At 41.5% G+C, this 14,246-nt stretch overlaps 2 protein-coding genes across 5 annotated transcripts in view; both read right to left on the reverse strand.

Annotated features, from left to right (window-relative positions):
- Nucleotides 1–7,036, reverse strand: part of LOC102231679 (dedicator of cytokinesis protein 11-like) — an 88,125-nt gene extending 81,089 nt beyond the window's left edge. For all 3 annotated transcript variants that reach the window (XM_023346112.1, XM_023346111.1, XM_023346113.1), the window contains exon 1: nt 6,694–7,036. In XM_023346112.1, coding sequence (XP_023201880.1) covers nt 6,694–6,798 — 105 coding nt within the window. In that variant the 5' untranslated portion in view covers nt 6,799–7,036. The remainder of the gene's footprint in view (nt 1–6,693) is intronic.
- A 1,240-nt stretch (nt 7,037–8,276) lies between these two features.
- haus4 (HAUS augmin like complex subunit 4) lies at nt 8,277–13,911 on the reverse strand. Of its 2 annotated transcripts, none has more exons than XM_005800073.2 (9): nt 13,707–13,911; nt 13,352–13,491; nt 12,410–12,541; nt 12,124–12,264; nt 11,950–12,046; nt 11,431–11,576; nt 9,080–9,210; nt 8,909–8,977; nt 8,277–8,780 (listed from the first exon to the last, which is right to left on the reverse strand). In XM_005800073.2, exons 1-9 carry the CDS (start codon nt 13,771–13,773, stop codon nt 8,594–8,596), a joined length of 1,110 nt encoding a protein of 369 aa, XP_005800130.1. In that variant the 5' UTR covers nt 13,774–13,911; the 3' UTR covers nt 8,277–8,593. The 2 variants fall into 2 exon arrangements, with proteins under 2 accessions (XP_005800130.1, XP_023201695.1); XM_023345927.1 differs by having other exon boundaries at nt 12,124–12,279.
- Between the last annotated feature and the right edge of the window lie 335 nt (nt 13,912–14,246).

Raw genomic sequence — 14,246 nt, forward strand, 5'->3', positions numbered from 1 at the left:
ATTTGGGTTAAAAACTACGACAGTTCCATGTTCATGTTTTCTCCAGATTTTTCCACTAAAACCCGAAGCGCTCCGATGCCCACAGGAGCATTTAACCTAGCAAAGCTGCTTCTTTTCTCAACTGCGAGCAAATCAAACAGAAGTCACCTACAAGTCTGCAAAAACCATTACACATGACTGTGACTCTCCTGCGCCCGACAGCAGCTGTACTTCCTGTCATGTGCAACAACCGCAGCGCTACAAGTTCGAGCCACTCATGGTGCACAAAACACCGAGAGGCGTGGGGTGAGGGGAGGAAGCAGCAAAGAGAGAAGGAAAGGCAGACAAGGGCAACTTCTGCTTTCACAGAGGTGTAGAGCAGCTGAGGAGTCGTTGCCAGGCGGTGAAGTCACAGTTGTTACTGAAACAAACCAAAACAGAAAGGGAACGTGCTTAAAGAAGCTGGGTGTGACCAAACAGTGAAAACCATCGAAATCAATGCAAACCCTCAGCGTGTCTCACACTTTCTTCTCTAAAATCTGGAAGCTGAACACTCAAACCCGATCACAAAGCCAAGCCCGCCTCCGGCGATGATGATGTTAGCAAGGCTGTTTCCAGATGTCTGTGTCCCATTAAGTTCTTCATCTGCAAGGCACTAACTACTCCAACATGACCGAAGCTATTTCTTCACGTCGAGCGTAAAGCGGCTGTGCTGTCCTGCAGCTGACCCCGCTAAGCGCTCCAGTCTGTCTGAATGAGCTGAGCACATGTGCAGCTCATTACAAGAGCAAAATTAGGCCTTTGACCTTTGAAGTAGTTACAGTCTATTTTAGAACAAACTACTAACAGATAACTAGATATATTTTCCCTTCTCCATTGTCAAGTCTCATTCTTGACAGTTAATGTCTGGTTCGGTTATGGCCAGGTTGTGTGTGCCTCCATTAGCAGTGGGTTCCTCACCATGTTGGCAGGAAACATGGAGAAGAATGAGCAGGAGCTGTGGTAGACGCTACGTATTTTTTGCGTGTACCCCTGGGGCGGCCATTTTCTCCAAAATCTCCAGGTGTATTTGTTTGTTGCGGGTTCCTTTGTCCAGTTGACGCTGTCTGGGCTTTTTTGCCATTGTTGATAAAAAGGTACGGACCTCAAAGTCTGCGCAATGAATTGAATTTGCAGTTTGCCATCCGGCCAACCTGTGGCCAAGGTGTATCCACGGTGATACAGGCAACACTACATTACTTCACGAGTTCAATGCGTCAACTATAAATCAGCAGATGTTCTCATCTACTGGTTTGAAGTGAATCAAGTGGGCTACGTGATTACCTCAGACTTTGACATTACGCCATGTCAGAACATGACAACTGCAAGATATTTGCCATGTCAGAACTTATTTGGTAAATGTGTTTCCATCTCCCCTTATAGCGCATTAACTTTGTTCAGAAAACTTAAAAACCACCTCAGGAATCATTTTTCATTAACCTTTTCTAAAGTGATACTTAAAAAACAAAAAAAGGGGAATGAATGAAAAAAGTTTATGGAAACAAAGCTACTATTGATGTAAGAGAGTGTCATGACTGTCATATATGACTGTATTGACATGCTAAAACTCAATATCCAGCCAGCAGATTTCATACTCCACAGTATCGTGTCTTAGATAAAGCTCTGCTGATCCTCCTGTCTGGCCATAGGTTTCCAAAGCCATTTGGGATGCTGGAGTTGGGGATACGATCCATTCCCTCTAGGATCAGTTTAAAAAATGGCTGAATTTCCTCCTTTTCTCTCTGCTCTTTGGTCCAGCTCTGCATTCATGAAGCCTCCTTTTCAACTCCTCTGGGATTTGGGAATTATTGCCCAAACACACAAAGATTTAAAAAAAAAAGAAAAAAGAAAAAAAGAGATGACGAACAAAAGTCTAGAAAAAGAACAAAACAGCATTAAAACAACAGAGCTACTCCCACAATTGTAGAGTAGCAAAGGAGGAACTTTTAAAGTGAAAGTAAGTGCAGTGAGTAAAACGCATTGAATGTAAATTAAACTACGTTGGATCGTTCTGTAACACTGACTGGGTGACACTGTGGCAGAGCACCAGATCAGCTTGTGCTTCTCCGTCATCTGTCATGGAGATGTTAACAGTGAATTCCTTTGGACTGTTTCCCAAAAAGCCTTTCAGTTTAATGAAATAACATGACCACAAACACACAGCAGAGGAGGGTGGGAGTTTTCAGGTTTGACTGAACCATCAAATTGCCTGTGTGTTGCTGTCTGGTATTTACTGATAACAAAGAGCCCAGCTTAAGTCGGACTTTGTAAGTGTCTGCTGAAAAGAACACCTGAAAGATTTATTGGTGATGCTGATCTTCCACAGGATTAGATGGAGTCTTCTTTTCCTTGACGGTTTCCAAAATGATTCAGAGTCGTGGATCTCTGTCAAGACAAACATGACCCAGAACTCAAGAGGGAGTGCTGCCTGAACGATGGATCCTTAACTAACTGTGGGGGAAAAGTCTGCTGCTCTGCTGTTAGCCTTATGCTCACAGTGTTACTTATCAACCAATCAGAGGCCGTTCTTTTTCAAACAAACGTCTTCTTCCCACCTGGTCTTTTGCTTTCCTTTTCAATAAAGGGAAATGTAGTTTCTGGGTTGAAAACACAAAGGATAAGACATGTGGAACAAACATGATCAATGCCTCCACTGTAGCAGTTACTTAGTACAATGCAGCAGTAAATCACTTTAGTAGATACTTTTGTGTCGACAGGTTTAAGTGTTTCAGTCACAAGACCTCCTGCTGTGATCAATCCATACCCAATATGCTGAACCCTGCTTCCTGTTTGGTCAATTTACCTTCTTAGCAGGTAATGAATGGACCGGCGCAGCTCAATAAATGAGAATATCATCCAAAAGTTGCATTTATTTAATGACATGCTAACTAATTAATGTAACAGACAATCAGTCATTGACACCCTCCAAAAGAAGATGAAGCCTCAAAGTTGAATGGGGGGGGGGGGAAAAGTGTGGAAGAAAAAGGTACACAAGCATTGATGCAGGAATTCATTCTCCTGAGGAGACGAACCAGGAAGAGGTGAGTGATGTTTAAACCAATTAACACAAACCAATAGAAGGAAAACCCAACCTGAAGTTTCTAACAGAGTTTCTCTTTAGGCTGGAATGATGGTCAGTCCTGCTCCTCGAGAACATTTGTTAAACCAGCTGATTTATAACTCCATTAAATATATCACACAACATCTAAACAATCATGTTTCATGAGGTAATGAAGTCACTCTCACTGTCCCACTCTCCATTAATATGCAGGAAGGACATCTTAGTTGAATGCATGTAAGGAGTTTACTTTCCAAACGCATTCATGCTCTGTCCTCAATGAGGCATTCAGCCTGTAGGCACTTTGCCCTCCAGGCTCACACCTGACTGAGAAGGCAGTGACCAAAGTGCTAAAGTTCAGAGAGACTGATGTGAACGTCACCATGGTAACCTGCTTGCCTTTGTGTAGCTTAATTGGTGAGATCAAAGATACTTGATTAGAGCAAAATGAAGTCTGAAACAAGACTTTTTTTTTTACCCCTTATACATGTACTCAGTTTTACGACCTCACCTATTTATTTACTGTGCTTTGCAACATTATTAACACACATTTTTCCCATTTTGTTACATTAGACCCACAAACTACAAAGGTTGTGAAGAGAAAGGAGAATGAAGTGTATGTGCCACACTTCCACTGGTCTTGCTAACAGCGAAGTGAACTTTTCAATTTGCACTTTTGCCAACTTTGAAAATGTTTAGCGCACTTAAGATGCCCAAACTCAATTTTTTCAACTTAATTCTACAGTAATTAATTCTACTTAATTCTACTAATTCATTTGGTTGTTTTCTAAACTCTCAGTCGAATAAAGTCGTGAAGAATTAACTGGCCTTCAGAATGTGCCACGGCTTAATAACTCAAGAAATTGATACAAGGAAGGAAAAAAAAGTCAATAAAGAAAAGAAACGTCCAAAGGAAGGATCCTTCAAAAAGAATATTTGTTTCAAGCACAAGAACAGAAGGCTAGAACAACATTCGCCACGTCAAACTTCCAGGAACAGGTTTGATTCTGTCCAAGAGAAAAACATAAACCTGACGGGAGATTATCATTAAGAATCAGTGCACTCAGTCATAACTAAAGCTTCCTAGACATGCAGGAGGACCGGAATGACTGAACCAACAATGACAGTCACAGAGTGAAAGGATGGCCACAGCATGCCTCAGGGAATCCCCATGTGAGAGAGGAACCCAGAACATCCACCCTCCACAAAACACCATTTGTTCTCCTCCGTGAAGTCTTCGGTCCAGTCCCCGCTCCTGCTCCGGTAGCAGAAAGTACACACACCATCCCACGTGGTGCGGAGCGCAAAAAAAAACACATCCTTCACTTCACCAGCTCCGTTTAAGGAAACTCAAACCTAATCACAAGATTATTCCACTGGGGAGTTCTTCCTGCGTCACACTGCAGGAGATGATCATCATAAGACTACAGGCTTGCAAACACGGAGCACAGCTAATGTTGTTACCTCTAAAGATACTGCTGAATGCAGCCATGTAAAAGATCCAACCTTTAGTTTAACTACATTTATTGAATGAAGTTCAGTTTTTAAATGAGCAACTCTAGACTTTCTGTTTAGAGTGGAACCGCTGGGTCACCATAACCACTACATGCTATCTATCTATACATGTAATTGGGAGTGATTACAAGAAAAGGCCTGTTCTAGTATGTTAGATTTAGCTTTTCAACTAAAAACTCTTCTCAGAAACAAAGGAACGATGAGTTAGTGGGCCCTGGGAACCTTATTACTGTGCATGACATCATGAATTCTTGCAGGTACCAGGAGATTGTAAGTAATAATCTGGTGGATTCTATCAGTAAACCAAAAATGGGTCACCACTGAGTCTGGCGACAGAATGAAAAAAAAAAAAAATCAACACTCTTTCATACTCTATATCCTACAGAAAAACTTCTGTTCGTTATGGTCACAAAAAAGAAAGATAACATCTTTTTCCCAAATGCCCTGGACGTTTGAAGCAAACATTTCCAAGTTGCAAGTTGGGAAGAGCGGCAGGAAGGTTCTCTGAGGTCAGGCGTTCAGGAGGGAGAAACCGCCTTTTCTCACCAAACCTTCTCACACACGTGGCTGTTATGCGTTTGAAACATAGTCTCTGGTTGGCACTTTCCTCAATTTCTATCTGATTACAACATTTCCGATTTCAGATGCACCGATTTGAAAACTTGGGCCAATATCGTTATTCGACATCGATATTTCTGTTAACCAGTATTTACCCATATCAGGGGTGCCCAAAGTTGGTCCTCGAGGGCCGGCATCCTGCATGTTTTAGTTCGCTCCCTGGTTTAACGCACCTGAATCCAACGATGGCTTGATAGAAAGCCTAAGAAGAACACTGACATGCTGAAAAGGTTGTTACTACCACCAGAGAGAAAACTAAAACATGCAGGATGCCGGCCCTCGAGGACCGACTTTGGGCACCACTGCTACCATTTCAACACCACAGAGGGGGGGAAAAAACGACCACACAGCTGACATTGCTTCTCTACTTCATTTAAGCACTAGACAATCCTTTGCTGCATCACTGTCACAGTCACATGACCAAACAAACAAATACCACATGGCTCCTCTGACCTTCTTCCTATGCAATCACCAACAAGATGGATATAAACATTGTATTCCCAGTTTTACTTATGAGACCAACGCCAATACATTGACAAAAATAAATAAAATAAAATCAGCCGATACCGATGTAAATGCAGATACATTGTGAACCTGTGATACTGATTTTCCGTCTTGCTATCTGGACCTGGTTAGGTTCCTGACCAGGTACATGAAACTTTTTTCTCAATTCAGTTTCAGAGGGGAGGTCTTAAAATGTCAAGGTCTGAATTTGTCATCTTATTGGTTGCTTGGACTTATAACTCTACATTGCAGCTAATTTCCTTCATATTATTCTTGCAGATAATTCCTGCCAACAGCTTAAGAACCACACAGCTCCGAAAGTCAAAGCTGTCCGGATAACAGTTTGTGCCACATAATGACTCAATTGGAGTGGAAGTGTTAACAGATGGCTTCAGTTGTGAACGAAAAACAACACTTGGTGCACAAGTCCTGCCACACAAATGTCACAGCAACGATGTACTGTCATGAAACACAGTTAAATGCTGCCTCAGCAGAATCAAGGCACCACCGGTGCAGCTCATCCACATGGCAACCACAATGCAGCAGCTGTACGGATGCCAGCCTGGTTTGTCTGGAACTAAGGAGCCACGCTGCAGCTGTTTAACTGGCTCTGCTCCACATCCGCCTGCACACAAAAGGAGCCCGGCTAGAGTGGCCAGGGGAGGGGAGAGGGACACGTGTGATTCGGGACAAAGTCGCAGCACTCTACCGCTGCAGCAAATTCAAGAGCGACCGCTGAGCACGCAGGTGAATCAGGGGGTTTAGTCATAACCCCTCAGTAGGCGACACGGGATGCAGTCTAAAGACAGAATCAATGAAAGGAGACAAAGTAATGAGAGGGAGCAAAAGGAGGGGGGGGGGGGGGGGGAGCATAGCGGAAGAAAATTTGGGCAAGTTAATTTTCCAGTCTATGGAGGGCGGAAGGAATGAGAAGTTGCAGTCTGTGCCCGCGTCTAAGCTAGAGGGCGCGGAGTGCTCACCACCAGGTCCACGGTGCTCCTCACTGCCTCCGAGACGCTCTGCCTGACTTCCGCGGCCGTCCCCGGCTTGCTCAGCCTCTTTGTGAATTTCCGCACCTCAGACATAGCAGGCGCTCCGGTTCAAGTCCGCTTCTCTTGCTTCTTGTCGCGCGAGACGGCGCGGATGTGGGCATGCCGCGCCGGGGAGAACGGAGCGGCAGTTCAGTCTGCTGACAGCCCGCCAGATGTGGGGGAGGTTGAGTCGGGGAGGAACCAGCCGGCCAGCGGTCCACGTCCTGAGGCGGGGCTGCTGCTGCTGCTACTGCTGATGATGGGGATGGTGATGATGGTGGCGGTAGTGATGAGAGCAGAGAGGGTTTAACGGTTCGAGATGTGTCACTACATACTTCCGGTTGTCAGTGTCGAGAGGGTCTTACCGAAGATCGTCAATGCGAGAGGGAAGCGAAGAGGGCGTTAACTAAATATTTAACTTATATTTATGAGTTTCACTCATATGAATTCTTTAAAAAATAATACTAATTTTAAACGACCACCTCGTTGTACAATTTCCCCCGCAATCGCAATCATTAAAAGGTAAACCTATGAAAAATGATTACACACTGCCATCTTGTGGATGATACTGAAAATTGCAACAGTATTTACAGATGTTCGGTGTTAGTTATATTATTTAATAACCTATCTTTTAATATTCTTTAAATAATAACCTCTATTTAAATAGGTTTCCCCCACTGAGATCAAAATACATCTTTTATAAGATAGATTTTGCCATAAATGGCATCATACATAAAACAGCAGAAACACTGAAACAAAGACATACAATAAAACATAGACAAAGACACTCAAATAAAACAATTACACTCTGCAACTTGAATGTAATGGGATCTATCACAGTCTAACATACATCCAGAGCAGTGTTTTAAGTTTCAGCTGTGCTTGAAAACTGTTCCATGAGGTTGGGGGAAAAAAGCTAGTAGTCAACAACTGGGAGTCAAAACCTGACTTCACAGATTTCTGGTTTACCTCAAAATAAAAGCAAGATTCATTTAAAAAAAATAAAAATTTTAAAATGAATTCATTCAGTCAATGAATTTTTATTCATTGACTGAATGAAAATTCAGTCAATTTTCATTGACTGAAAAGTCACTAAATACAGCAACGAAGTTATTAAGTTGGCAAAAGTGGGGTGATTATTAACCGCACACATGCAGACATGACCTGATTGGGGGGGGCTGTCAGTCAGACCTCTCTCACAGCAGAGTAAGTCGACAGTGGCTGGTTTTCAGACATTAGCAAAGGTAGATAAGATCTGTGAATAAGATCTGTTGAGGAAATTTTGAGCTAGCCCTAATGTTGTTTTTTTTTAATGAAATTCTGATTAGGACATCGATGGAACAGAATTATAGGCCAGATGTTCTACTTATCACTGACATGAGATTAAAGTACGTTGAAGTACCTAAGCCAGAACTTATTTCTTGATCTTTTTGCCGGTGTTCCTCGGCCCTTATGAAGTTGTTTGTTCTTTAATGTTCTCCAACAAAGCTATGAAGCCTTCAGCAAGATCGAATCACACACACATCACAATATTCTATATACAACAATTTAATTATACATCAATATGAACCACACAACACGTTATACTCTTCCAAGAAAACAGCATGTAATTACAGAACAGGACTTTGAACTTTAGTTGGTGTAAAGTAGGACTGCAGTAGTTACGGACTATAGATGCTCATCTTATTTGAGTATTTAAACTAAGATTTGTCATAGGAAGAATTCTACAATAAAAATTCAATGAACCAAATGTCCACAGCATTTTCTATGACTAGTGCCACATTATCTTTCTGTAGAAGTGCTTAGTTCAAAAAGAAGGGAGTCCTGACGGTTTCATATCACACAGGAGCTAATTTTCATTGTACTTGGTCAGTTCTTTCAGAGCCCAGTTTTTCATGTCTATCTCCTGCCGTAATCTGCAGTACTCATCGGCCAGCGCCTCAAACGCTTTCCCCAAGATCTCAAACGACGACAGCTTCATCTCCAACGCCTGCTTCTCTGCTTTACAAGCCGTCAGCTCGCTCTCCAGCTTCTCCCTGCAACAGTGAGACGGCATAAAGCGATAAGTTTGCAAACAAGACTCGATAAATACGCGGATTCTATCAAAAACTAGTGGAAAAAAACAAGCATTTGGTGAGCAGAGACGAGACTAAAATCCTCTTGCCTTATTTTTCGGTGAGCAGAAATTGTGTCATGAGAGTAGGTGTCCAGCTGGATTTCCACCATCTCAGTTCTTCAAAGGAAGAACAAACATGTTTAGAAATCCGACACACGGCTAAGAGTCCCACCCAAACAATTCTTGAATATGTAAATGAAAAACTCAAAGCAGCCTCACTTTATCTTCTGCAAGACTAGTTCACATTTGCCTTCAAAGTAATCCAATTTCTTTCCATCCAGGTCTGTCTGGATCTTCAGTCTGTGATCCAAGAGGAGCGTCTGGAGCAGCTGGATACATTTAATCAGCTCCTGGTTTGTGAAGGAAACAAAAAATAGAATTGTAAAAAAGAAAATAATAATAATGGGGAAATATTTACAGTGGAATAAATTAATAAATTGGTCAAAGAATGTAGATTTTCCAGCCTTAATCATAGCGAAATGTTAACAAAAATTCTGTGGTTTCTAATTATAAAAGAGCCAAAACTATGATAACCGAGAGCTTTACATGTTCATTGGACCATCAGTCGCCATGGATTCACTACGAATCATTTCAAAAGCTTATTGAGATCTTTATCATAAAGAGGTTCAGGTTTATAAAGAGTCATTCTGTGGCATCAAAGGTTGGAATTCAGCTCAACCTAATGACACAATGAAGGTCTTCTGCAAATATGTTGGTCAGATCAGAGAAATATCTCATATTGTTACATTAACATTTTCACCGAGGTTTGCTTCACTGCAGGCAGGGTGACGAAAGCTTCATGAAACACTGAACTCTTCATTGCTAAGGAAGATCTATAGACGATTCTAGATCTATCTTACCCAGAAAAAAAATTGTTATTTAAGTAAAAATCTAAGATGTGGGGCGTGCCGTGGTGGTGTAGTGGTTAGCGCGACCCATATTTGGAGGCCTTGAGTCCTCGACGCGGCCGTCCCGGGTTCAACTCCCGGACCGGACGATATTTGCCGCATGTCTTCCCCCCTCTCCTTCCCCGTTTCCTGTCAGCCTACTGTCATATAAGGGACACTAGAGCCCACAAAAGACCCTTGGAGGGGTAAAAAAAAAAAAATCTAAGATGTGGAGCTATTTTATTATATTCACATTCTCATAATTGTCTTTACCAAAGTCCTCTTTGTCAATCCAAATTGTTAATAAAAATCTGAAATAATTGACGTTGTGTCTTCCTTAGGCGAGAATCTGTGTGCTCAGAATTATTGGCATTATTAAAGCGCAGCTTTTTATTTTTAATCTGTTCAAAGAAAAGAGAAAAAAAAACCACACATTTCTGACACTTCAAAATTATATAAAGAAATGAATAAAGTTGCGACCAAAGTAGCAGTCACAGGACTCAGTTACAGTCACAGGAATTTTCTTCACAATCTGATCTGCTGATGATAGCAGCTCACGGCCTGCAGGCACTGTTCAGAGAGGCGTCTTCCTTTGCCGGAAATCTCCCATTAAGAAAGTCTGACAAGTTCTCACTTGGGTTAATACGCAGTGTTATTATATTGTCATCTTTTAAGGCCTTTAGTGGCAAGCCACACAGTGGAGCATTGTCCTGCTTAAAAAACAATTTGGCTTTCCAAAATATGCAGACTTTTTCCCAGTGCCGCTTGCTGCTCCTTTCAAGAGTCTTAGAAACATGACTGACATTATTTTTGGACCTAAAGAAGAACAATCAAGTTCTAGGATTAAGAATTGGAACACGGCTTCAGTTCTTACAGCCAGAAACTAGAGATCGGGCCTGGAATCTGGGTGTAGTGATGAACTCTGACCTGAACCTTCAGGGACACATAAAGACATTTGCAAAGTCGGCCTTCTACCACCTCTAGAACATTTCTAGGATTACACGACTAATGTCTCGGCAAGATCTAAAGAAACTCATCTATGCATTTATGTTTAGTCGCATTAATTACTGCAAAAATGTCTTCAGAGGTGTTTTAAATCAAACCTAAAATACCATTTGTTTAGAGTTGCCTTTGATCACTAATAACCGGAACATTGTTAATTCTAGTCTGGATTGCAAGTTTTCAATCACTTTTCTCTATTCTGCCACTGCAATGTAAAGTGTTTCTGTTTGTTTAATGTGCTGCATTTTCATCATGTGAAGCATTTTGATCTGCCTTGCTGCTGAAATGTGACAAACAACTTGACTAGTTCTGGTATCTGAATGGGTTCCAGGCAGACAGATACACGCTTGACTCTTCTCAAATACTTTGATGTTAATTTGCGCCTTTTTTCTCCGGATGTTCCTCGCATCCACGCTGGCTGTTTGCACCAAAAAACATTTACGGGTTCTAAAATGACGCTAAAATATGCCACAGCCTTTTCAGAGCGAGCGAATCTTCTTTTGGTCCTTTTTGCGCCTCTCTTTTTACACAAACACACACCACTTAATATAATTAAAACCAATAAGCAGTCAAGTCTATACAGCTTGGAATTGGACCTGTTCAATAACTGTGGATTGGATACTAATAAGAATGCTTTTTAAAAAACAATGTAAAAGCATAGAGTGAACTACATTTTCTTACAGAGAGGTAGAGCTGGGTTTGTCTTTGCAACAGGACAGTGTTTTCTCGACACGTCTCCTTCAGCTGCTCTGTTCTTTTCTTGTCTTTGTCCAGCAGGATGGACAGATGAGACAGCTTGTTGGTCTTCAGACCCTCACTCTCATTCTCTAGAAGACAGTACAGAGGACATGGGAGTGAGCGCACGACAACGAAGCCTGCTAAAGATACTAAAAGTGAATGTAGCATTAGCTGCGTTTCTACTACAAATGTAATGAAGACTTTGTCAATATTCTGGTAATGTCGAAAAACACAATTTTGCAATTGAGGTATTTCCATTAAGTAAGAAAAGCAATTACAATCACGCCATAAGTTTGTTTGTGCAATAAGTTATTTAAAAAAAAAATGCTGCGCCATTGTCCTCCAACTACTTCCTGTCATCTGGTTTGTGTCAGAGGCAATATCCGGTTGCTGATGATGCGACTCTCGTGTGTAAAATCAAAATCAAAATTGTCGTTATATGCTCAGTGGATGGACAATTACCCCATTCGGGCTGATAATAAGAGACGAGGCTCAGACACTTCTCCTTCAGACGTCTCTCCAGCTGTCTGGGAAGAGCCTGTTTCATTTGTTGGACATCCTGTGGAAGATAGAATAGAGTCAGGGAAACAATCTAAAGTCAGACTGTTGGAAAATCTGCTTTTTCCAGGAATGTACCTTTTCTGAAGGCAGGAGCTGGAGCACTTGTTGGGGTGTTAGGCCCAGAACGGACGGCTTGTCCTGGCTTGTGGTGCTGCTGGGATCTAGCTGCTTGGCACACTGAGTCACACGCAGACACCTCTCCATTGTTTCATAGAACTGTAGCAAAGGCTCCTTAGCAACATATTCAAGTATAATCCAATAACTCCATTCATTTATTTCAGGATTTGTTTGTACTACATTGAAACAATGATGGTAAAGTTTTAAAATCCAAATTTACTCCAGAGAAGTTAGTGGGATCTACCATGTTCTGGTCAGGGGGGACGGTGGAGTTGTGCTTCCGGACATAGAACTCCTGGATCATTTCCTGCAGCCCTCTGTGGAGGCTCTCAGAGCGCAGCCACTGGCGCTTCTGTCTCTGCAGCTTCTGCTCAGCCTACACACAGACACAACACACCCACCTAAACCCTCAATGTTTCTGCACTTCTTCCTGTGTGCCAGTAGAGGTCAGTGTTTCACAACCTGGCAACTGACTCATTAAATACGCAGCTTGTAAAACCAGGGTACAGTTATTAGTTAGTTTGTATCGCTAGTTTATATTGTAAATTATATTGCATATTATGAAAATATGCAATATAATTTAATATAAGTGATGGTTGCATTAATAATATAAATTGTGATTTAAAAAAGTCAACTGCGTTAAAGCTGCAGTGTGTAACTTTTATGAACAATATATTTTTTTACATATTTGTTAAAACTGTTACTGTGTCATGAGAGTATAATATAAGACAGATTATCTCCCTTTGGCCCAAATAGCTCTTACTGGTCTATTTGGATTTCTAATTTGTGCCTAAAGTTTTATTTTCTGAAGTCTGAAAGTTTTTAAAAAAATATTGATTCAATATTTTCTCGCAGTGTTATGTGCACCAGTATCTTCTGCATCAAAACATCCTGGCAGCATGATGCTACTTCCTCCATATTACACAATTGATGTCATATGATGGTGTAATCAAATGCTGTGCATTCGAGGTTTACCAAGTAATTATAACATCATTTGGGATTTCCAAAAGTAACAATATATATATTCAAAAAAGAATTAGATCAATCTGGCATCAAGCAAACGTAAAGATTTGTTGTCTAATTTGGTCTCAAACTGAGGGAAAAGGATGTTCTTTTTTTATACGGCGCATTTAAAGATACGGGTACAAATGTATTCAAGAACGTGGAAACATCCAGGTTACCTTACCCTGTCCAGGTCTGCTTTAAGTGGGACAGTGAGTCCACTTCTGTCCACATGCTGAGTCAGAGTGGCCAAGAGTTTACAGAACTGAGGACTCTGGGTCAAATCTTCCTCTGTCACGTCACACAGCGGTAAGGAAGCGAGAACTGCGTAGAAAGATTGAAAGGAAACGCCTCAATAAATCGACGCCGTAACATGTTAGAGGGGGAAAAAACCGCAAAGCGGCTAATTTCCCCGTGTTATTTAACTTTTAATGTTTGGAACACGTCGGTAAATTGCAATATCTAAAAACAAAACGTTGACTGGCTAAGCATTACTTTTCAAATGAGTCCTACTGAAGCCAACGTAAAGCCTTTCTTACCCTGTTGATGCAAATTGTCTCCCGTCCCCAGCACTAATATGTTCGTTGTCTCGAGCCCAACGAACATTTTCTTCTGTTCGATGTTTCCCCTTTTGTAGCTTAATAGTGTCAAAAGATTCCGTTTGATCTTCTGACTTTGTTTCTCCCACGAGAAACAAAAGAAAACCAGCGACGCCACAATGCGACGAGTGCTTCCTGATTCAACTTGCGCGCGCCTACATCGGGTCATTCTATTGGTTAACTAGTCCCACGTGGCCACAGCGCGTAAACACGGGTTCAAGAACGTCATATCCGGGAGCGCGTGTTCAAATCACAGAAATCATTATTAGTTCAGACTTTTGATCGCAGTTGTCGTAGGAATTACTACTTATTAATGTATATGGTAGCTATAATCATAGACAGGAATATTTGCTATGGCTATAATATGACGTGCTACGGAAGAGGACACACCCTCTGACTTTTTTCTCAAAATGCTGACTTTGTTTTTTTTTAGAGCCTTTTGTTCAGAATTTGAAGTAAGAAGGTCATTTTGACTTTAAT

This window comes from Xiphophorus maculatus, chromosome 14 (assembly GCF_002775205.1).
Source record: "Xiphophorus maculatus strain JP 163 A chromosome 14, X_maculatus-5.0-male, whole genome shotgun sequence".
Taxonomy (NCBI): domain Eukaryota; kingdom Metazoa; phylum Chordata; class Actinopteri; order Cyprinodontiformes; family Poeciliidae; genus Xiphophorus; species Xiphophorus maculatus.